General features: G+C 53.1%; 1 protein-coding gene across 5 annotated transcripts in view; it reads left to right on the top strand.

Moving 5' to 3' along the window:
• Positions 1 to 24,589, top strand: part of ACSF3 (acyl-CoA synthetase family member 3) — a 66,279-nt gene that overhangs the window by 35,548 nt on the left and 6,142 nt on the right. For 2 of the 5 annotated variants that reach the window (XM_056360805.1, XM_056360801.1), the window contains exon 7: positions 1,003 to 1,129. In XM_056360805.1, the coding sequence (XP_056216780.1) occupies positions 1,003 to 1,129 (127 nt within the window). The other 3 variants (XM_056360804.1, XM_056360802.1, XM_056360803.1) reach the window with 3 other exon arrangements.

Genomic DNA, 24,589 nt, shown 5'->3' with positions numbered 1-24,589 from the left:
TGTGGGACAGCAGTCCGTGCTTCCCCTCCCCAGGGAGGGCAGGGCTTCGCCACTGCCAGCCCAGCAGCAGGTTGCTGCGAGTGCCAAGCAGTGCAGCTGGTGGCCCGTGGCCCCTGTGGCTGCTCTTTCCATGGCTGAGCCAGCCACTCGCCCTTTCGGCTTGCTGCTGTCACTGCCAGATTTACAGGCCTGGAGGTCGGCAGCACTCTGGGGATGGGACGTGGAGTTGGGGATGCGTGGGTCTTTCAGGACACGGCCTCTGTGACCTGGTTTCATCCATCCCCCAAGAGCCTAAGCTGTGGGGAAGGGCCATCTTGCCAGAGAGAGATGGGAGACGGGGCCCCTGAGCCGGTGGGTGCCTGGATTGAGGTGCCTGGAGATGGCACAGCATGACACGCTGCCTCTGCTGATGCACCCCCAGTATCCTACTCCCCAGACTGTGCTGAAGCTCCGAGGGCAGCAAGTGGGGATTGGGGTGAGGCGTCCCTGAATTACCTCCTGGGAGAGAACCTGACCCTGGCAGAGGTTGATGGGTGCTGCAGTGGGAGCAGGGTGCAGAGAGCTCTTATGAAGCCGGTCTGCATCAGGCCATCCAGGGGTCAGAAAGGACCGTCCCTTTCCCAAGAGTATTTCCCACATGTTTGCATGCAAGATCTGTCCTCTGCTCTCTGCCAGCAGCTGGAAGGTGTCAGCCTGCCTGGGCTGTGGTTCCAGGATGGCAGTTCATGTTTCCATGTAACACAGATGTCTATTTTCAGTGCTTTTTAATATCAAAGGTGCTTAGGTGAGCCCTTCCATCTGAGGAAAGAGGTCTTGCAGGTAGGCAGGCTGTATCGGAGGTTGGTAAAGGCTGGAAGGGCACATGGTGTGGGTCCTGCTTGCCCCCCACCATGCTGCATAGCAAACCATGGTGCTGGGGGACAGGTGGTGGAGGCAATGCGGCTGCAGGGACAACTCCTTGCTGCTGCTCCCTGGGATGCATTCACTGTCTGCTTGTCCTAGGTGACACCGGGTCTTGAGGGGCAAGAAGGGGAGCTGCTTGTGAAGGGACCCTCCGTCTTCCGCGAGTACTGGAACAGACCCAAAGAAACAGCAGATGCTTTCACACCCGACGGCTGGTTCAAAACAGGTACTGGGATGGCTTCCCCGTGGTGCCTGGCAGAGGGCAGCCCAGGGAGACGGGGGGCAGCAGCTCTGGTTTGGTCCCTGGGGTTCCCTGGCTGCTGGTGGGGGTTTGGAGATGGGTGGTCACAGCCTGACCAGGGATGCAGGCTGGACATGCTTCCAAACGCTGGGCTCGGGCAGGGGCTTTGCTTATGTTGGCTACAGTTAGCCAAGTAATGGGGTATGTTTGGGGTTGTAAGCATACTATATTGGTGCTTAATGTTTTATGGGGACTTAAACTTTGTAAATGGGTGGGATTTAGCTTAATCTACATGGGGACCACATCAGTGGAAAACTCCAAGGTGCTGGATCTGTCCTGCCTCCTGCTGGGTGTCTGTGGGGGAGTTTGCTCTCCTGGTTATGACTGAGTATTTAAGGACAAGGTGCGTAGGGTTGAAGCCATGAGCACGGGCAGCGCGGCCGCATGGGGTGGGCTGGGGTCATGGGCTTGGTCGCCGGCGTCACGAGGGAGCTTTTCAAGGAACCATTGTTTGTAAGTCAGAAAATACTAACTGATGGAAAGCTGAACTTTCTGGGGAAAAATCACAGCGAGTGTCTTCAGTGTGAGAGCAGTTCAGGCAAGGGTTTTGAAATTGCCAGAACATTTTTTTTAAAGTGAAAAGTCTCGGTCTTCCAAATAATGAGACCTTTTAATCTGAAACTAAGGCTTATTTTATTTTTACATGTGATACATTGCAGAAATGCAAAAGAAATGTGTCTTTTTCTGGGTTTTCTTAGGATTTGCCTTTCCCTTTCAAGCAAGGGAACAGTTTCTGAAGCATAAAATGTTTCCAGGGATGGGAAAACCTCTGATATTTGCTTCTTTCAAATCAAATTTCACTAGACAGTAATACTCTAATAATAATAATACCTATTGCAGGTGGGTCCAGTGTGTGCCTTGGTAGGTTTTATCAAATATTTGCAAACAGAAGAAAGATCGCATTACCCTGTGATAGCAGCAGATGCCATTGGGACTGTCCCCACCTGAAGCTGCTGTGGCTGGGATGGCAAGTTCTCGGAGGAGAACTCATGGCTAATCCTGCTTATCATGGGGGATAACAAATTCAAGAGGATACCAGGCTGAAGACCTTTCCCAAATGGAATAGATCTGACAGGCCATGAATAAGTTATGTGCTTCAAATTACACCTCCCGATCTGCGTGTGGCATGGCGAGCATCAGAGACTCCTCGGTCAGAGGTTCCTGGCCCCCGGGGCCATTCTGCAATTTAGATTGAGAACTAAACCAGCCGCAGGATGGGTGGGTAGGCTCTGGCCCCGGCCGCTGGTTGGTATCTTGGCGTGCCCACCTTCCTGCTGCCCCCGCTGCCGGCTGGCAGCTGTTTGGGCAGTGGGGTAGATAAAGGCAGCGCGCTTGTCTGCCTGCACCGAGCCCCACCGCCGGTTAATCTTGCCGGTGTAGACGGGCAGGCTGGCTCATTTCTGCCTGGCCTTAGCATATACACAGCTCTGACTTTGCCAGTCCCCTCTTTCACTGTGCGTTAGCAGTGCCACCAAGTCAGGAGTCAGGCTGGGTTTCTGATGCCTTCTGTGTAGTCTTATTTATTTATGGTTCCTGAAGAAGCTGTGATTTATTATTATTGTTACCCAGAAGCAGACGTGGAGCTGCCCTGCCAGCAGTGTCACCATGGGTCCCCATCCCGGGCAGGTACCGCAGGCTGGGACTGGAGCATCATCAGGCAATGTGTAGGGTACAGGGCAATCAGCTTTAAAAATTTTTTTGGTCGACACTCCTGATGAATATTTCAGATGCAAAGGAATAGCATGCATTAATTATTGCAAAGAGATGTCTTTAGGAGAAAATGATTTTGAAATTCAGTTTAATTTCATTGTAATGCGCTGCAAACAGGAAGGGAGTATGTGTGTTTAATTGGCTCTCGGGGGTAAGGCCGGGAAGATGGCATGCCTTTGTCACAGGCCATTAGTGATACAGACTGCATAATGAGAGAGTACAATCAGCTCACAGCTGCCGGCTCCTACGGGGAGAGAATGATATTAAATAGAAATCAGTATAAATTAAACTTAACCCTTTCGCTAGCTGAGCAAAACTCAGAGCTAGAAATAAGGGGGGGGGGGGAGGAGTGGAGACAGCCGTTGGGGGGCTTGGGCCAGGTTGAGGGTACCTGACTGAACACCCTCAGTGGCAGACCCCTGGCCAGGCTGCCTCCCCAATGTCCCTGCAGCTGCCTAGGGAGGACAGCAGACTTTTAACCCTCTTCCCCATCCCGTTCCCCACTCTTTGCCTTTCTTTCCTTTCTTTCCTCCCCTGACTGCTTGCTGCATCTCTGGTGGATGTTGGGTCAATGGGGCTATTTTATTCCTAAGCCTCATTTGGCTGGCAGTGCCGTGAGCAAGCCCTGTCGCCCCTTGCTCGCCCTGCTGCCACTGCCACGGTGACAGTCTTCAGAGATCACTCAGAAATGGCTAATGTCCCTGTGGTGGTAAAAAAAACACTTCAGGGAAGCGAGGAGGTTGTGTCCCATCATAGCAACTGGGATCTGGAAGGTGAATTATCCCCGTTAAGCAGAGGTGGGTGACTTTAGAGCGGAGGCTACACTGACAGAATCCAAAACAGGCAAAGCCTGGCCGCTACCAGGCTATGATCTGCTGTATCTGACATTTGCAGGTCGTACAGGTCAGTGTTTTAAAAGTGAGGCTGCACGCGTGTGCATGGTGCTCCCAAAAAATGGGTGATGGTATTTCTTAGACCGTGCTAGCATTCCCCTCGCTGCCGGACCCTTGTGCGGGTCCCCACCCAAGTGACCTACAGGTCAGCTAAAGCAGATGACGGTGTGATTGCAGGCAGCCAGCCACCAGGTCCCCACGTCCCCCAAGGACATGGGGAATGTGCACTCAGCTGCGGCAGGGACGAGGTTTGAGAGGGTAAATTTGGAGACCGTGCGGGTAGCTCCTCAGCTGTCATTGTTAATGGTGATCCAAAATACCAGTGGGTCAGCGAATGAAGAATAATTATAGCAGGGGGAGCCCTGGCATGCTGCCTGGCAGCACTTTGTGGGAGTCTGTCACTGGAAGGGCACTGCTCTGGGGTGGCACCGCACAGGGATGGGGCACGTGGGGAGGAGTGTCTCGCGGTTGGCACTTGCTGTACTATTAAACAGAAGGCGATGTGATGTCTCTGCATGCTGAGCACCGAACGCGGGCTCCGTGCACTCCGTGCATACCCTCCCCGTGCATTACTGCCATCTCACGGAGTGGTATGTCCTGCTGGCTTTGCTGAGTATAACCAGCGTGGGGCTCTGCCTGGGTATCCATCCTCGGAGGTACCAAAGCCAAGAGTCAGTGGAGTTCGTTCCCTCCTTTGGTTTTGTGATCAGAGTTAACCTGGAACTGCTGCATGGGGCTTGCATAGTCTGAGTGCCCGTTCCTTTCCACACCTGCCCCTGGGGTGAGGGACGATGCTTAAACCTTGCAAGCCACCTGCTGAAGTGTTCCATTGGGTGCTTTTCTGGGCTGCTTCCTCCAATGCGAGGCTCACAAAGGAGTCTTGCATTTTTAAGTCTTTTCTAGCTGCATGTTGTTTATTTCCCTAGTGCCTTCCTCAGGCCAGTTCTCTGTTTCTGGTTGCTGTTCCTGTAAATTGAGTTATCATGGGTTTTTTTTTCAGAAAGTATAGGGACCCAAAAAAAGAAGAGCCAACACTTTGATGGGAGCAGTCATATTCCTGTCTGATTGACAACTCCTTTATTGAAATCCCCTTTTCTCCCATGGAACTGTCTTTCCCGAGGAAACAGCCTCATATTGAGGATGGTCATTCCCTCCACGATAGGAGGAAAAAAATAGCGATGCATACTCTAGCCGCCAGCACTCCTCAGCGTGCTTCTGCAGCTCTCTGCTCGGTTTCTAGGGAAATCTTGGAAAGACCAGGCACTTAGTGCAACAACTGCAAACCTGTGTTTCCTTCCCCTGGGATGAGAGGCAGATACCGTGTATGTGCCACGCAGGAGGCCATGCAGACCTCCCTCTGAAAATGTGCCCATTTTGTGCCTCTGCTTAGAAAAGGAACAAGCACGTGTGTATGTGTTAAAGGAAAAAAATGAAAGCAGAAAAAAAGCCATGATGCTGCAGTGACTTTTTGATGAATTCAAGATTGCGGGTCTTTTGAGAAGCATCTGAACTCGTGGTGTTGCATAGGTGATTTGCTGTTGCTCCTGTCCTCTTTATTGCCTCCGATTTGCACTGTTGTCTGCCTATCTCTCCATCTCTCTCATTCCCATCTGAGTGAATTTGATTATTTTTATTGTATTAACGCTGTTGACAGAGCTGCTTAGATCAAAGTCCCCTCCAGCCATTTCCAGGGAGACTGCTGGGTATCCACCTGCTGTCATACATCCAAGCGGCACCGAGCCCTTGCAGACTGAGACGAACCCAAAGGAAAAATGCCTGCATTACCTTCCCAGCTGTCCCACGCCTTGTGAGGTGAGAGGCAATCTCCACGCAGGCTCACGTGCTGCTGAGCAGGAAGGATGGAAGACAGAAATAAGGAAAGAAGGAATTTTTTACAATGAGGGTAGTAAAGCCCTGGCACAGGCTGCCCAGGGAGGTGGTAGATGCTCCATCCCTGGAAACATTCAAGGTCAGGTTGGATAGGGCTCTGATCAACCTGATATAGTTGGAGATGTCCCTGCTTCTTGCAGGGGGGGTTGGACTAGATGACCTTGAAAGGTCCCTTCCAACCCAAACCATTCTATGAGCAATCCCCGAGCAAACCCCGGGAGCTGGAGGAAAGCAGCTGAGAAACACCCGCGTCTCCCGTCATCCTTCTCCCTGATCTTTATTCATCCAACCTAGCCTTGCGATGCTCATGTCACTCAGGCTCTAGTGCTGTCAGATTGCGTTGTCTCTGCCCAGGAGGCAGCAATCCTTGGGCAGTGAGTGTCTTTGGAGGTGTGGGGAAGGGGACGGAGGGTTTGGAGGCGTGATGGAGTTGCACAGCGTGGTGACCAGGCGCTGCCCGTTTGCGCACATGTTTTCCTGCCTGCGCAGGGCCAGGCAGGGTGCTTTCTCCAGAAGAATCTGGCAACACAGTGGTGTGCACAGGGGGAGTGATACGATCAGAAAGCAGACTTCTCCCTGAGGGAAGGCCGGCTTCCATTCACATTTGCCCATACATCCAGAAAATTAGAATCTGGTGTATTCAGGGAGATTTATTTTCAATTACAGATTAAGGCTGAGACATGAAATAGCACCAGGTTTGAAAGTAGTGCATAAATCCTGCAACAAATCCATGTATCTCAGCTCCATATAATAAGATTTTATTGATTGCTATATTGTATCTGTCAGAGTAAAACTCTCTTAATGCATGCATCAGGATGGAGAAGATAGAAGGCTTGTTGGTAGTAGAATCTGATTCAAGAATCAATGCACTTTGATTAATATGTCGTTAAGAAAGTAAGAGTTATTTAACTTGTTTGATGCACATCTCAAAATGATGACTCATGTCTTTTAAGTTTCTTTCTTTAAGCTGCATTTAAAAAAACAACGTTGTAGCTGGTTTTCACATTGCTAAGTCCTGGTTTATCACCGAATTCTTGCTAGATCCTTTTATGCAAGTCACAACCCTCCCCGGACTTTCATTAACAATAATTCCTATGGCCCCAAAGACTTCCCATATAGCATTAGTGAAGGCTTTAGAAGAAAAGGAGAACAGGGTGGACCTGCTATCTCTTTATTCCTTATGGATGTTCTGGAGTGAAAGAGGGAGCTCCAGGGAAAAAAAAGGGAAAAAGTTCTTAATTTGGAGTAAGACACCATCAGGAGAAATGAGAAACACCCATCAGTTCTGGCAGGCGTTCAGATGCTGCCAAGCTTGGGCAGTCGGCAGCACGCTGTGCATCTGCCTCTGCTTGCTGAACATGCCGTTCTCAGCTCAGGCCTTTCCTCTGCGATCTATAAACTCGGGCACCAAGGATAAGCCTTGGCTTAGCTGGGAGCATCCTACTTAGCACTGCAGGTTGCTGCAGAAATGGGACCTGCTCTTGCTGCAGCTGTGAATCCCAAGGGAAGAAGCCCAGTGACTCTCTCAGACAGGTTTCAGGGATCTCCTGATGTCCATCTGTCCTCTGCAGACTGAGCTCTCCAGTCCCTGGCTGGGTATGGCCGCTGGCACCAGCTGCAGATCCTTGCCATTCCCAGCCACAGCTCTTTGGAGATTTCCAGCCCACCACTTCTGATGGAAGAGGCAAAGCTGCCTGCAGTTTTCCAGCACAGAAAAATCTGGTGTTTGAGGAAACACCCTGGCTAGGTCATCCTTGGCCAGACACAACCCATCCCTCTTCTCAGGCTGGTCCCCAAGGAGAAGGGGCAGGAGAAGTAGCAAGCGACGCACCCCCCGTCCCTCCGGCATAGGCTTTTTCCCTGGCACTCGCCTGTCTCCAGAGACTAGCAGGTGTTTCCCTGCCAGGGGAATTGCTTGCATTCGTGGGTGTAGCACTGACACCTGAAACAGAAAATACTTTAGCTTGATCAAGGCAGATTATAAATAGAAATGCATCTGATTAGCATCCTAATCTGCAGGTTTTCTGTTTGTTTGCAGTGTCTTTCCTAGTCGCAAATCCAGTTAATGCAAATTCTAGCTTTAAAGGAACAATTCTTTAATTATAATGTGTTGCGGATGATGTAGTTTGGTAAGCCCGCTGGCTGAAGCATTGTCTTCGTCCAAGGCTGGGCTGAGGGAGCTTCTTTTTGAGTCTGTCATAGCTTAAGCTCATGAGTTGGGCAGGGTGGCAGTGCTCACCTGCTCCCTTTGCTAGCGGCTTAGAACTTGGACCCACATCCCCACAGATGACGTGAAGGGACACCCGAAAAAAATGCCAAGCATACCCCAAACACAGCTCCATGTGCTGCTTTAGGAAGGCTATCCCGTTGGGATATCGCACAGGACAGGAGGAGAGGCTGCAGGCACCTGCTGGGCACCTCTCGGTGAAGCCAAACCAGATGTGTTCTGGGCTCACATTTCCACTCAGCCCTCATTTAAGAAGTAAAAACATAAAGATGGCATGGTGTCCAATATATCAGCTGTGTGTAAAGATTCCTTTATCTTCTCAAAATGTTCCTTATACACACACACTTCTAACACTGTGGAGAGGGAATTTGCTTTTTCTGCTTCCTGCCTCAGTATTTATTCGTTCTTCTTGAGGAGACAATATTGCCGGGTTTACCTGATGGCTGGAAGTCTTAGGGTCATCAGGACACAGAGAAATGAAGCCCTGTGTTTCCTTGACTGCTTGCAAGACTGGTGTTTTCAGCAGTTCAGAGAGTGACTTGGGATTTTTGTAGCTGTAAATGAGAGCGGCTTTTGGCACAGAATTTGTTTACTCTCTGCAAAGCTCTGCTCTAGTTGTATCAAACATCTTGGATGCCAGCCCTTTACTTGTTTGAGAACCTCTGCTACACGACGTCCAATTTTTCAGAGGCACGGAGCAATTGCACCCCAACTGAGAGCCGATGGGAACAGCAGGCACCTGCATCTCCAAAATCCAGGCTGTTCCCTTCCAGTCCCTGTTTGCTTTTCCCTTTCAAGCTGTGCTACGGCAGCCTGAAGGGAGAGGGGCTCATTTAGGCTTTGGTCACTGAGAATGATTCTTCCCATCCCATCCCAGGGACTATTGCAAGGAGTCCTGGCTGCAGTTCCAGCTGGGTTATGTTGTAGGGACGTCAAGCTGAGCTCTGCAAGCCTGTCAGAAGATCTAGCCGGAGAACTGCAAGCCAGCAAGTGGGCTAAGAGGGAAAGTGCAGGACTGAGCTCAGGATGTGGTAAAGAAATGGGCTGAACAATCGTCTTTCTCATGGTACTTGGCAGAGCCCGTGGGATCATTGGCAAGGCTTTCTTTCAAGTGGCTACTTACTGCTGTATAAATAGCATGTTTCCTCCAGTGCCAAATTAAATACCCCATAGGGAAAGGTCAGAATCAAATCAGCTGAGTGAGATCCCTGCACAGTCGTGCAGAAGAGAGGACCATGGCATGAAATTGTCCTGAGTACGACTGGAACGGGGCCCCAGGGAATTTCACTGGTCCATGCTCATGGTTTGGGTGCTGTGAAGACTTAAGTGTTTGTTGTGTCTTTACTACCACTGATTGCCCCGTGACCATGAGGCTTTGGAAAGCCTCTTCAGCAGAAAGGACCGGTGCTTCAGAGAGTTGTCTACAGCAGTGACTGATGGGCTGGATTTACTGTAGCCCCGCAGAGAGCATCAGGGTAGGAGAGGTAACGATTAAGACTGAATGTTGAAGCAGTCGCCCAAAATGCAAACAGCATTGAGCTTTGCAGATGCCAGACTGGCAACTCGCTGCTCCAGACAAGAGTTGTGATCTACGTACAGACTGTTTGTGCTTCGTTTTTCAGTTCCTTGCCAAGGCAAGCCTGCTTGCTGCCTGGCCTCATCCCGCTCAAGCTGCCGTGCCCAGCTCTTGGGAGGAAGGTTTCACTCTGGCAACCATCTGGCAGGAGCTAAACCTCCTCGTTTGCTCACTCTGAGATTTTGTAGGGCCTTCGCCTTGCAGAGGCTGCGAGGAGTTGGGGCAGAGAGCAGGAGCAGGTCAGTGGGGATGCTCAAACAGTTGCACTGCAGGTTTTGGGTCCTGTGTCCCAGCTGCCACACACACTGTTTGTGTCCTGGTGGGCTGCTTTGCACAGCATCCCACACCGGGAGCTTCCCCTAAAGCAACCCACGGGTGGGAAGGGCTGCCTTGCTTGCCACAGGGGTGCCTGTTCTTCAGGTTCGGGTGATGATGGGGGTTATCTTCAGCCCTGACCTGTCACCAGAGATGCCCAGCTCAAGAGGAAATTTGTTGAAAATAGACCTTCCTTCCACCTTTGTCTGTCTGTCTTTTTTCCACTTTATTTTGCATCCTCAGCTTTCCCTTCCTCCTTGTTTGCCGGGTTTCCTGTTGCTTGAGGCACTCTGCCGGTGCCCACACAATCTGTTTAGCTTGCTGAACAATTTTTGGTGTTTGATTTACTTAAACCAGCACACAGCGGTGAGCAGAGCAGGATCAGGGAATTGCCATGTTGATTACAGCTCGTAGGACGAGCCAGGAAGCCAGTGGCCCGGTTTCCTTCCTTCCTCAGCACGGGAAAGCGAGGGATCACTTTTAGCAAGCGTGATCCAAGACTGAGCACTGTGAAGTGGTGAGGTTTTTGTTAGGTATTTTATTGGGCTGGTAACAGTGCTTGATGAAGAGCTGAACATCCCTGGCTTTGAGAGGCTCTTTACTTTCCACAAGAGTCATCCCTCTGGATTTCACTCAAGACAATTGAGAACATATTTACTTACGACTAATGGTAGTATGCTGTAAGCAAAAGTATAGGCTTCTGTATATTTAAGCAAACAATTTAAGGCAGATATCTTTCCTCGTACCCCACCACTGCCTCTCTTAGTCAACAGCCTCCCATCATTATCTCTGCTTTATTTAATAGTTTGTCTCACCGGAGACTGGGACAAGTCACTGCACAGAAAAGAAGAGATACTGCACTCTTTAGCTAAGGTGTAATTGATCCCTCAGCTGTTCTGCAGAGGGCAGAAGCCAAAGCAGAGGGGTTTAGTCTAATGTTTTTATTATCACAATTATTATTTTTAGCTGTGCACGTATGGTTACCACGCTCTTCAGAGTTTCGCCAGCTGAGTGGCAGCTGTGTTCAGCTGGGCTGCCACACCTTGGAGCATTTACTTATTTATTAGTCTTTGAGTTTTCTTTTTCATCTTGTTGTCTGCAGGGATTTCTATAAATATTTAAATGCTAATGTGAAAAAAACCACCACACAAACGTTTTTCATTTTTACTTACCCATTTTCTTTTCTGGCTTGTCCTCTGGGCAAACCCATCTGCAGTAATTCTGGCTGCAGGAGGCAGGGGGGCTCCCTCTGCCCAGCGTACTTGTGTCATATCAGTCACCCATGAGTTCCTGGTAATGATGAGTGAACCTGCAAAGTCTTGGCTGCCTGGCTTGCAGAGACGTTCAAAGGCTTGGCTGGTTTGTCTGCTGTTTTCTGTTAGAGGAGTATGGCACCCTTGGAGCAGGGTGTGCAGCCTGTGGAGTCTTCATCTGCTGCTTGTCCTTCAGGTCTGCGATGTGCTGAAGGGTTGGAGAGGCTCCCAGTCATGCTGAGCTACATGTGCCGAGTGTACCCAGAAATGAGGTACAGCACCGATGCCAAGGGCAGGCAGGACCCAGGATGCTGCCAGACTTTGCCAAGGTCTGAGTTTTCTGTTAATCCATTTGGTCCTGTCCTCTCCTGGCTGGAAGCTGGTGCCCAGGACTTTGTCTGCTGGCTTATGGCATGGAAAGGGGTCTGATGCCAACCTAAGCCAAGGCTGGAGCAGGGACCATATGCAGCAATCCCTGAGGTCCTGAAACTGTAGGATGGAGATGGGCCTCTGTGTTTGCTAGCCAAAACCTGCTGGCCGTTTGTGCATGCTGGGAAACCTGTCTTGCAGGGGGTGGGAGTGGGTTTGGAATTTGGAAGGGATGCAGTGGATGATGCTTTCCAAGCTCCCCTGATGTGTCTGCAGGTGAAGCTCAAGCTGCTAGTTCTGTTCATCTCTGGGATTTAGAGCACTGCCAACACCACCGCCAGCCTTAAACCAGCCCTTTGCACCCTTGGGGTGAATCCTGCGTGAAGGCACGGTGCAGCAGGACAAAGTGACACAAGAGGTTAACCTGTCCCTGCCTAAACACCACCTTGCCCTCTCTCCTGTGCTCGGCTGATTGAGCCAGGTCCCCCAGGAGAAAAGTCCTCTTGTGAGCAGAGGCAGGTCTCTGTGGTGCGTGAGCCCACTCATGGCGGTCAGGTTGGGGTGTAGGGCAGAGCATGGAGGGGGGGATTTGCACCCAACACCCTTTGGGGTGGCAAAGGGAATGCGCTGTGCAAGCGAGCCGCGAGGGCAGACCTCGGTGCAGCATGGGGTCAGCAGGCATCATCCTGGCTTCTCGCCCTGCTGCCTGAGAGGTACCAGAAACTCAAGGAACCTTTAAAAAACGTGTGTGTGAGGGGAAGGTATCACTGATTTATCAGCCAAGACGAGTGGTAACTGCACTCCTCATCTGTCCAGCAGCAAGTCCCCAACTCCCCCCTTTCCCCTAGCTGGAAGCAGAGATGGGGAGAGTGCAGCTCAGGATTACTGGGTTGAAATCAGACTTTTCTTATCTGCAGCTTTCGCCTCCCAGGTACCTGCAGATGCTGCTAGCATTCCCTGCACCACTCCATCTCCCACTCCACCCGGGCAGCCACACATCGTGGGGAGGAGTGCCTTATTAGCACAGCTCTTTGTGAGATGCCCTTGAGTGATTTTTTTTTTTTCCAGGTGTAAATGCCAGGGGAGGCTGTACCAGTGCTTCACATTCTTTCATCTCAGCAGGGTTTTGCCCTTTCTCCCAGCGTGGCTCTGACAGCAGGCTCAGTGCTGCTGCCTGTGGAATACAAACAAACTTCCCCATTACAAAGCATGACAGGAATTCATTCCAGGCTGGAGCGTTTTTTCATTTTTTTCCTCTGCTTTTCTTTTTTCCTCTTGCTGGATGCTCCAGGGGTCTCTGGAGAAGTTTTGACACTGGGAAGTCAGTTGCTTAACCCCCTCTCTCCCAGGAGCAGGCAGCTCACAGCAGACCCGACAGCTCTTGCAGATGGGGAGGACTGCAAAGCAGCTTGAAGCTGCGATGTAATTCTCATCCCCTGACCAAGTCTACATCCCTACATCTCATAGTACCAGCCATTAGGGCAGTTGGAGGGTCTGTTCCCCGCTTGCTGAGCACACAGCGCCTGCCATTAGTGCTAATGGGAGTTAGGCACGCGCACGGAGAGGCAGGGATGCCCCTGAGCTACAAATCTACTTGGCAATTTTATTATGTAAATAAATGGTGCTTGCACATACACCTGCTGCTGCTGCTGCTCGTGGTGATGTTCATGGCAAGATACGTAAACAAACAGCGATTCCGTTCTAATAGATTTATTTCCTTTCTCGTGAGCCATTAAATTACCTCCAGATTTCACACAGGTAGAAATCTGTAACAGTGTCGAAATTTTGCTCTGCCTCAGTGGACAGTGGCCCACAAAGCATGACAGCCACCTATTACTCTCAGATATTGTTTTGTGGGGAGGCATGGGCACAACCGATACCATCCTCGCTGTATCGCTGTCTTTGGCTGTCCATGCTCCCTCCAGGGCACCCACCGCTGCCGGGCAGTTTGAGTGAAGGCAGCAGCAACCCTCCCTGTGTGCGGCTGTGCAGCCCACGTCAGGAGAGCAAGAGGCATCATCCAGACCCCTCAGGGCAGCTCCTGCGTCTGACCAGAGGCTGAAGAGCTCTTCCTTTCCAGGGGGTTGAAGCCAAGCTTGCTGTGGACCTTGAGGGGGCTGTGGGCTGGGGTTTGCTAGGAAACCCATCACTGCCCTGCAAAGCATCGTCAGCAGGGCTCGCCGGGCTCTCAGACCTGCGAGGGGAGCAGCCGGCTCCTCTCCGGGCTGACCTGCCCGCTCGCAACTGCAGGAACATATCTCTGGGCTGTAGCTGCTGGGCCGCCCGCTCTCCTTTCTGCAACTCCCTGGCTCCGCTGGAGGGTTTTGGCAGCAAGACAGGTAGCAGATAGGTAGGGCTGCTGCCAGCGAGAGCGTTGAGGTGCTGCACCGGGGCTGGCAGTGCCAGGGTAGCTGCAGGTTTAAGAAGCACAGTGCCAGCACTTCTCCCAGTGGAGAGCTGGTGCCAGGGCTGGGTCGCTGGGAAGGGCTTTTGCACTGCACCCAGGCAGCACCCGAGCAAGCAGGAGCCCTGGAAGTTGCTGGGAGGGGAAATGGTTTCCTCATGAATAATTGGTGCATTATTAATATGCATGTGTTTTTTGAAGAAGTTTCAAACTCTCCCCCTCAGGAGCCTTTGATGCTTTATTAATGATTGCAGCGCACACCAAACCCTCGGTACACCGCAACAGGAGTGGTGCCTTGCAGCAGCCCCCTGCCCCGGCAGAAGCAGCCCGTTTATTTTTCGTCATTGTCTTTTGCGAGCCCAGGGAATGCATTTTGCTGGTCCAAGTGATCAGGTGAAGGTAGATGGACTTGAGTACCCTCAGGGAGCTGCTCCACTGCTGTGACAGGCGCCAGCAGCAGCAGCAAATTGGTCTTTGGGTGTTGGGCCGGTCTCACCATCGTGGTCTGTGCAGGAGGGAAAAGGTGTGCGGAAGTAGAAGTTCAAGATCTCAACTTTATGCCCTGGATCAGGATTAGCAGGAGCTTTCTCAGATCCCCTTGTAACTCAAAAGAGGATCCAAGAACCTGCAGAAAGGATGAGGTCCGGGGGTGGCTTTGGTTAATTTTGATGCCGGGAGGATGTCAGAGGAGCCCAAGGTTTTCCTGCTGCATTTTCCTGCTAAAGCGGTTGGGGATGCAAGACAGCAGTGGGGGAGCAGAGGAGGAGCAGAGCAAGGCTGGGAAAGCAGCCTGGTTTCAGAGAACCTGTGTGCTGGAGTGCTGGGGTGCATGGGAGTGAGCGGGGAGAGGTGACGAGCCTTCGGCCCCCCAGCCAGGTGACCGACGTGAGCCAGGACACGCACTGCTGCACAACTGGCCTCTGCGAAGGAGCCAAAATCCACAATTTCAGAAGTGCTAATTACTGTTAATTAGCTACAATTTGTGCCCGTAACCTCTGTTCTTAGCCAAGATGGCTGACAGCAGTGACAAACATTACTCATTTCCATGCAATAAATCAAGCTAAAGTTGCTTCTGTTATTTAGCCTATCATTTAGCATTTCATTAAATAGATATGTACACATACATCATCGTTGCCAAGGCTGTGTCAATCCCCTCCAGGAGCAAGGCTGCCTCTAATCAATCCCAGCAGTGCAGCATGCCGCGGAGAGGCTCCGGATTACCACTGCGCAGGTTAGCATCTTGCTGAGCATCCAGCAGGTGTTGGTAACTCAGCACACCCAACATCCAACCGGAGTTACTAGCAGCAGTGGCGCTGTTGCTCCTAAAGGGAGACGTGGCTTGGCGAGACAAGGTCTCTCTTGGATGGATGAGGTTGGATTCCTGAGCTGGGGGCTGACCTGCAGCTGTCTGCAAGGTCCCTGCCAGAGGAAGCATGCTTTTGCCGGGCTGGTGCTGGGCTTTCCATCAGCTCCAGCGTGGAAAGGGGCTGCGAGTACTAAGCTTGGGCTCAGAGCTGCTCTGTGTCATCCTCGTTGAATCACTTAATCTTCGCATCTCTGATGGAGGGGAGATAACAACAGTTTGTGGGAGCATTGCTGCCACGTGCAATAGCAGCAAGGTTTGTAAGGGTGAAGCGTGGGTGGCAGTGCCCCGCATGTTACGATGTGGTGGCAGTAGAGGTCAAGTAGCAGCGCTGGGGTTGCACTGTGCATTGGAAAAGTCCCTTCCGTGTGCTGCTGGCCACCGCTGAACTGGAGAGCTTGTTTGCTTTCACGGTAGGCAGAAGTAAAGGAGAAGGTGTGGCATTAAATGAGCCTGGAGCTACAAAATGCAACAAAATCCTGGCACTACAGTAAATATTTCTGGGCCCAGCAGCTCTCATAGTGCTGAGGAACCCATGCACCAACACAGAACAGCAGCTGCTGCTCTTTGTGCGGCCACAGCAGCGCTGGGCTCTCCTCTCTATGTCGCTGAGCATGGGGGTGCTGAGCAGGGCAGAGGTGGGAGCTTTCTGCCTGAGCTCTGCTGATCCATCCCTGCAGTCCAGCCTGGGTGCAGGAGCTTCCCTTCCTGGCACAGGACCTGCATCTGGATCTGGGCTTCTTGGGGTTCAGCCTGCAGCCTGCTTTGGCATGGCATCTTCTTACCACGGTGGCTGTCCCATGCCACGCTCGGGGGACTCTGCCTCTTGCTGCTCCAGGGCTTTCTGGTTGGGCTGCCCCATCCAAGGGGCTAACGGGAGCAGCTCCGATTTGCCCATGCAGCACCATGTGTTCAATGCCCTCGCTCTCCCAGTGCTCCATAAATAAATTCCCCTAGTCCATCCTAGCACACTGTATCAATCTTGTTTAATAGACTGGAAAGCTTATTGCATGGCGGCAGGTCGCAAGGAGTGTCGAGGTGATGGATTGCACCTTCCCGGAGTCGAGCGTTGTTGATATATAATGAAATATTTATGATTTATTCCAGCTAATAAACTGGAGTGAAGTGTGTGATGTATGTGAGCAGATGGGGGATCTATTGATGCAGTTTTCATTGTATGGGGGGAGGGAAAAGTTTATGTCCAGAACGGAGACGTATCGCACAGCCTCCTGTCCCTCTGCCCATCAAGGTGGGCACTTGGCCACAGAGAGGACTAATTCCCACAGACGGCCTTTAGCACTTGCCTTCTAATCGTTTGTCCACCCTGCATCTTACGTGGCTTTTCTCAAGCACAGGAGCCTCTGGCAGTGGGAAGAAACTCTGAGCATCGGGCCTGGGGCTGGGACCTGCGCCAGGAGCTTGTGCTCAGAGGGGTGGGAAGACGGGCAGAGTGGCTGCAGGAGTGACGCTGTCATGCCATGCTCTGCAGCTTCCCGGTCCCACTGTGCCTGCATTACCTACAAATAAATAATTTCCTTCAATTTAGGAGACCAGTGAGACATGGAACTGGCCTGGAAAGAGCACGGAAACTTGAAACTCATGGAAAGACATGAGGCGTCATGGGCACGTGGAGCTTGTTGCTCCAGGGGGCTCCCAAAGCCAAAAACTCGGTGTTCAGACTGGGAAGGAGTATTCCTGCGGTCTGCTGCTGGGCTGCGTGTAACAGCCCACAGTTCACCTGGTCTGCAGCCGTGGAAAGCTGGGCTCCAAGGCAGGAGGACCTGCCTGCCAGCTGTGCGCCACAGCTGCCTTGGAGTGGGCAGGGTGGCCACCAGCAGCCTCGGCTGGGCCCCTGCGAGCTCCTGTGCAGCTGTGCGTGCTGCTGAAACCTGGCCCGGGGGCAAGACTCACTCCAGCAGAGCCCTGCTCGGGCAGAGGGGGTTTGGGCCCCCAGGGTTTTGCTCTGCTCTCCAAACTGGTAAGAGCATCAGGATCGGGGCTCAGGCTCCTCACTGCCTGCCCACACTGTTGGACCGATCCTACCTGGAAAACATCGTCTTAATCCCCAACGTGTGTCTCTTTGCCGGAGGGTGAGCTCTGCCTCAGCCTGGGGCAGGCCAGGAGCATCAACAACCATTCTAGGGAAGTGGGAGACAGGTAAGAGTTAATCCCAGGGTAGAGCGGAGGCACACAGCCTCCTGCCCGCTGCAGTTCCAGCAGCAATTGAGGCCCCTTTGCATCCCTCCCCTGTCCTGCCAGCTGTTCCTGTTTCTGCCTAATTAGCCTCTGGATCATCGTGCTTGGAGATCCTCAGCTGAAAGGCACCAGAGAAGGGCAAAGACTGGTTTTTTCTGACTGCTTCCCTGCAAGATTCCCAGGGGTCTGCCAGCTGGGAGCCTGCCAGTCCCCCCAACATGCTCGTTTGGTGAGAGCAGCAATTCTCCAGGTACTGGCAGTGCAGAGGAATGCGGGAGGGTGAGCATCCAGCTCTTCTCTGGAAATGAGGGATCATCATGCCAAGAGAACAGGTGACAGCAGGGGATTCCTCCTGGAGGTTGGTTTGGGTTTGGTTTTTTTTGGGGGGGGGACGGACGGGGGGCGGGAAGCTTACAGGCTCCCAAGTGAGCAGGTGTTGAGCGCAGCAGGAGCAGAGTGTCAGCAGTGTCACAGCAGGGACTGTGACCGATCAGAATGCTTTCCTGGGGACCATCCTGCTTCTCAACAAAATAGATTCCCTTTCAAAGGGAAGTTTTGCTGTTTCTCGGTATATTCTGTTGTGCAGCGACACCTGGTCTGCAAAAGCACTGTGTAGTTGTGAGCAGGGATGTTCGCAGGCCCTGCAGCTGTGAGGTGCCCTGGGGAGACAGTCATGAGCATCCCAGCTCTCCTGTCCTTCAGGGGCCACGTCCTCAAGCTGGACCAGTTTTGACAACGAAGCAGGGCTGAGGTTTTCGTTGACACCACAGCTGTGCACAATGTGTCTTATAAAGCCTCCCGCATGCTTCCAGCAAAGGGTTTGTGCGCTGTCTGCTGCTATCTTCATCTTTCGCTAGTGCCCCTGTGAAGGCTGGACCTGGTGTGAGCCCAGGCTGCCAGTGCCTGAGCAGAGCCCGGGAAGGACTGCTCTTGAGGCTGGACCCAAGTCCAGGGCACTGGCCTCCATTCCCTGCTGCTTTTCCCCACTGCTGAAGTGCACAAATGCTGCCATGCCGAGCATTACCGGTGCTGGATCTACCCAGTTTCAATCCTGCCCAGCAACACAGCCCGGGAGGTCCTGAGTGAGTCATTCGTATTGCAGCTGCAAACAGCAAAATCCACTCGGTCTGGCACTCCCGGGCCAGGCTCTGTTTGTGGCATTGGTAACTGCGTGGCTTTGGTTTGCAGACCTTGCAGGACACATGCTCGGGTGCCTGTGCTGTCCTGTGTCCCATCGGCTGGGGCACCAGGGCGAGCCCCTGAGGAAATGCCTGGTGCTTCTCTTTTGCTTTAAACACAAAGGAATAGGTGGATAAGTAATGCGGGGATGGCAAAAAACCTCCCAGAAGGCAGGAAAGGCCATGTGACAATTTGCAAGTCAGTGTGGTGCCGTGTTGCTCTCGTGTCATCTCAGTGTTGCAGTTTTCGGCTCGCAGAGCCGCAGCTGAAGCTGGCATGTCGCAGCGCAGCCGATGCTGTCGTTGCCACAAAGCTGGTGACACATGTTGCCAAACAATCTTTTGTCTCGATGTCCTTCCAGGCATCAGAGTGACACCTGTCCCTCGTGAGCAGGGATGTATTGGCAGCGGCTGTGTCTAGGGTGGGCTCTTCCAGAGGTGCAGCTCCCGGGTGCCACCCTGTCCTCAGCACCGTGGGCAGGGCTGAGGTCTTTGCTTAATGAAGCCCAGTGGGCCAGACCTGTTACGAGGGCAGCACTATCACCGTTCATTGTGGTTTTCCAGCAGGTCCTAAGACATTCCCAGCTCTGCACCAAGACTGGGCTGAAGTCACCATTCCTCATGGTTAACCTGGAAAGTCTCATTTTTTTCCTGTGCACTTCTCCACTTTCAGAGCTTCTCCAAGCTGCTCAGCATTTCCTTTCTCCAGCCAAAGTGTTCTCTTGGTCAATAGTTGTTTGCTCATGACACCTTTGATGTAGAAACGTTGCTGTGTTTGCCAGGAACAAGATGACCCTTGGGTAAGGGTGCTGGCATAGGAGCTCCAGGCAGGGTTTGCTCCAGTAGCTCGGCTCTTGGAAGCAAAGAGGCTCTTGTTCAGCACGTCTCGTGAAAGTGGCTCAGGATCCCCATTAGTCACCGGGACATCTCTCCACTCTGTGAAGGAGGTGCACAAACTAAAGGCTGTAGTGGCAGAATCACAAGAGCCCTTTCGTCTTTGCAACAAGTATTTTGCAACTTGAAGAACTTCATTGCGGAGATGTCTGGGGTTTCAGTTGGGAAACAGGGTCTCCATTGCAGCGTGGCTGCTGCTTGGGTTCATTTGGGCAAGGCATGCATCTGTGTGCACCTACTCTGCTCCCAGATAACAAGCGATAGGATGAAGAAGCAGCCTCAGGTTGTGCCAAGGCAGGTTTAGATTGGCTATTAAGAAAAATTTCTTCCCTCAAAGGGTGGTCAAGCACTAGAACAGGCTGCCCAGGTATGTGGTGGAGTCACCATCCCTGGAAGTGTTTCAAAAACACGTGGGTGCGGTGCTTAGGGACATGGTTTAATGGTGGGCTGGGCAGTGCTGCATTAACAGTTGGACTTGGTGATCTCAAAGGTCTTTTCCAACCTAAATGATGTTATGATTCTATGATTCCACAGTACGGCGGCCAGTGCCAAGTCACTATCTATAGACAGCCCTTCCCTATAAATAGATCTCACCCAAAAGCCTCATTTTTAAAACAAAGGTAGCCTGGAAAAAGTCTTTTATGGCTTTCACTCAGTGCCTGGTGGTTCATGGCACGGTTCATGCCAGCCTCTGGTCTCTGCAGGCTGAGCCATGGGTCAGCGTGCAGTGGTGCTTACTTGCTGAGTCTGCAGGCTGATGGAGATGTCCATGGCTTGCTTTAAGGTGCTGAATGGGCAGCCCCTGGCAGCTTGATGGCCTGGCCACATCCTCCTCTCGCTGTTCGGAGCCATGCCACTCAGGCCAGTCTGCTGCCTAGTACATATATATATATATATATATATATATATATATATATATATACGTATACAACAGGCCAGGCTGGACAGGGCTTTGAGCAGCCTGGTCTAGTGGCAGGTGTCCCTGCCTGTGACAGAGGGGTTGGATGACCTTTAAGGTCCCTTCCAACCCAAACCGTTCTATGATTCTATGATTTTTTATAAATATACATATATATATACACATATATATACATATATATATATACGTATATAAAAAACAAAATTGCCTGAAACTCCAGCAAAGTGCAGCCCACCCCCAGCTCGCCCAGCGCAGGAGCCTGTTCAGTATGCAGCTCAGCAGAGCCTTTAACATTTCGCAGAACAGATGCCCACTGAGCATCTTGAAACAAATCCAAAGGTAGCGGTGATGGCTGCTGTCAGGGAAACAATAATCCCATGGCCTCGGCAGCATCAGCTGCGCCGCAGCACCGACGCTGAGCCACGTGCAATGGAGGCTTCTGCCGCTGGCTGCTTTGTCTGATGAAAGGAGCCCGGCTGGAGGTGGCCCGGGCAAGCAGAGGTGGAGATGTGGTGTCAGAGACCATAATCTTCTCATCAGCCAAAATCCCCGTCCCCGCGCAGCTGGCTGTGAGGAAGGAAGTACTGATTCTGGCTTGGTGCTGCGGGAAGTGTTTGAGCACAGGCATGGCTGTGTTGTTGTGTGCTGCCGGGGCGATTCCTGTGCCGGAGGGAGCAGGAAGGGGTTTGGGAGCGAGGGTGGAGAGGTGGTGGGGTGCAATTGGGGTTCACCTTTCCCAAAGTGAGGTGGTCTTACTCTGCAAGCTCACATCGGTCCTCCTGACAGCAGAGTAGGGGCGCAGCTCCGGAGCAGCACGGGCAGGAGGCTGATGTAGCAGGAGGAGGCGGTGTGTCTTTGGGGTGGCTGGGGTATCTTTGGGGTGGCTGGGGTATCTTCCAGCTGGCTGGGGTATCTTTGGGGTGGCTGGGGTCCTCTCCAGCCGCACGTCTCTGGCCTCTGGCCAGGCTGGGCGCATGGGAGCCCTGGCGTGAGGCATGAGAGGAGAGATGGGCGGGTGATAGATAGCAAGGGCAGTTGTTCCCATCTCACACAAGAGGAGATGGTGGTTCAGGAGCAGCATCACGCAGGTATTGAACCCACAGTTTGATGAACCACTCCACAGCATCCTTCCTGTCCCTGTGCTGTGGCACTGAGCGCTCCCTGGGAGCCATGGACATGGCCAACAGGAAAGGAGTGTCAGCAGAAGTGTGGTTTGGAAGGTGGTGCCATCTCATGGGGGAGAGCTCCGTTCACCACTTAGAAATGCCCCCCCAGCACCTCCGTTGCCCCTGCCTGCTGGGGAGCAGGTACCCACACTGGCAAAGCGCTCAGAGCTGCTGGGCAAGGGGCACTGTGGTCTGCAGCCTGCTGGCGGGGCAGCCTGTGTAACGGAGCAGAAAAAGCTGGGACAGCCAGGGGATGGAGCGCAGCGCCAGCAGCAGGGCTGTGTGCAGGGGCTGGGTGGGCTCGTGCACAAGGACACACGTTGGGAGTCCAGGGGAGATGGGTGCAACCCTTGCCACGAGCCCTTGGTGCAGTGCCGGGTTTGGAAATGATGCTCTTAGCACTGTTTAATGGCAGCATGTGGGGGAGAGTCATTAAGCAAACGACAGCATCCTTTTAACTAGTCTCACTGGCCCAGGAAATCCCCGCTGGCCTGGGAGGCAGCGAGCGCTTTGCTGTGCTGGATGTGCCGGCGCACACGCTGTCTTGATGTGCTCGGCTGGTAGCAGATGGCGCGGGGCAGAGGGTAATGTGGCTGTCCTCGGCGGACGGCAGTCCCCCGGAGCGTGCTCTGTCCTGTCAGCCTGGGAAGTGACAGCAAGACCCTGACGCTCGGCTTACAGGAGAGAGGAGACAGAAAGAAAGAGACAGGGGGAAATTACAGAGCTGGTCCCAGAAGCTCACAATAGTCACAATAATAATGCTAACCACCCGCCGTGCCACGCTGCTGACGGGGCTGGAAGGATCCGTGTGAGAAGCAGCGACAGTGTGGGGGGCACAGGGATGGAAAGTGAGTGGCGAGGAGGGGGTTTCCCCTCCTTCTTCATGCCCAGTCCTGTCTGTCTTCTTCCTCCTGTCCCTGGCTGTGTGGGGAACATCTGGGAGGGCAGCAGCCTGGGGAGCATCTCCTTCAAAAAGCTCATTTTGGAGCTGACAGTGCCACTTTGAGTGTGAGGCAGGTGTGAGCAGACCCTGCCCGTGCTCCTGCCAGAGCCGGGAGGGCAGGGGACGGCCACGCAGGGATGCAGGCAGTGGCCGTCCAGGGATGTTCGCACGGGCGAGCCCTCAGCCAGCTGAGCCAGCCCGGTGCAGCGCCCAGCCTAACAACCCCGCTCCAGTGCAGCGCCTGCATCACCTCGGCGCAGCTTGCAGGGCTGGGGCGGGTGCTCCGCATGGCACTGTGCGCTCGAGCTGCTGCCAGCTCAGGTGTCTTGTTATGGTCCGGATGTGCCCTGAAATCCCTCTGCCACCAGTAAAGCACAGAGTCTTCCCTCCCCGGCAGTGGGATCTGAGGCCGGGCAACGCTGGGGCTTGTGTGTCCCACTCTGCCTGAGCCCCGTGCGTGGGGGGGTGGGGGCGGGGCAGAGACGGGACCCTGGTGACAGGCTCTGCCCTGGCAGTTTGCTTTGCAAACAGGCTCTGGAGAAATCACCATGGCTGCCACGTCCCCAGCAGACTCAAGAGCACGGCACGCCGGGTGTGAATTCAGTCCTTGCTCGTTGTAAGCAGAGATAAGGGGAATGAGTTGTCTGGACAGGCACAGAGCCTTTCAGCTTTCACATCAGGAGACCTTGGTGCAGAGAAATCTCCTGCCCCCACCCAGATCTGCCTCATGGTCCCAACTGTCCCTTGGACCTGTCCCTGGGACTGTTCTCTCATTGCAGAGCAGAGGAAAATGCAAATGTGACAGCTTTCATGTGCTTAAGTCCTGAAGAGCAACATGAGATCTGTGTGTCATTGAACCAGGTCTGAATTCCCTCTCCTCTCCCTGTCTTCTCTGCATGAATAAGCAGCTCCTGATCTCCCTGCCGAAAGCTCATGGCTCTCCGGTCCCCAGCGCCACGTTTTAATTAATGTTCACTCTCTGGTCCTGTGTCAGTCACACATGCTACAGTGATACTGAGCGCAGGAGGTAGTTTATCACAGCGGTCGTGAATTCCTTCCAACCCCGAGCAGCCAAACACCCAGAGAGCCCGAGTTTAAAACTCTCCCACAACTTTTAAAATATTCCAGACAGCCTTCAACATCCACAGGAGTGCCAGGAGGCAGGCAGGCAAGTACAGGAACAATTAATCATTCCCTGGCTGAATTGAGCAAGATGAGCTGCTCAGGACTGCGGCATGTGCCAGCTGAGCAGGGACACAGCTCTTTTGGGGAGCAGCCCAAATTCAGAACTGATTCCGATGTTTCGTTGCTCTGACACCGTAAATCTCTGGGCGCTCGCTGCCTTTGCACACACCGCGTGCAAACTCCGCGGCGTGCCAGATGTGAGCTGGAAAGGGGCTGTTGTTAAGCTGCGTAGCCGACAGACGCGTCCTGCGGTACCTGGGCTGTGAAGCGTGCTGGGAGGGCTGCAAAGCAGCGCTGAGGGGGCCCAAAGGAGCACCAAGAAGGAGGGGAGTGCGGTGGAGCTCAGCGATGTGCATGGTGGGGTGTGCCTACCTCTGCTGGCGTGACACTGTGAGTCCCTGGGAGGAGAGGGGACCTCATCTCTGAAGGAGAGGATGGGGGTCCACATGGTCCTTGGCAGCAGGGAGGCTTTTCCTTGGGCCACCCAAGGAAGTTCCCAGGTCTCAGACGGGTGCCAGAGCCCTCGGAGCCCTCTTGGTGTGCTCCTTACACAGCTTTCCCCCTCACCAGAGGTTTAGCAGGTCCTCCTGGCCCTGCGGGCTCCCGGCCACAGGGATGCTGGGGTCCACGACCCCCAGCCGTCCTCATTCCCCATATTCTGCACATGTGGCTGGACCGGGGGCAAGGCAAGCACAGGGGGAGCTCCTGCAGACCCAGCAGTGCCGGCTCACCCTGCTTTGTTGGAAGCTGCTTTTTCCCCGCTGCCAATCTCCGTGTCATCTCCGTGTTTGAGCTTTCCAGCCAGCAGTGAAATGAGGTCTGCGAGTGAAGCCACAGCGGGGAGCGGGCCGGGTGTGTGGACACAATGGCAGCGCGTATCATTAAGGAGAGGATGGAGACTGAC

The sequence above is a fragment of the Falco biarmicus genome, chromosome 15, assembly GCF_023638135.1.
Source record: "Falco biarmicus isolate bFalBia1 chromosome 15, bFalBia1.pri, whole genome shotgun sequence".
Taxonomy (NCBI): Eukaryota; Metazoa; Chordata; class Aves; order Falconiformes; family Falconidae; genus Falco; species Falco biarmicus.
Note: the sequence above shows the minus strand (reverse complement) of the source record. Positions and strands in the feature narration are given on the sequence as shown.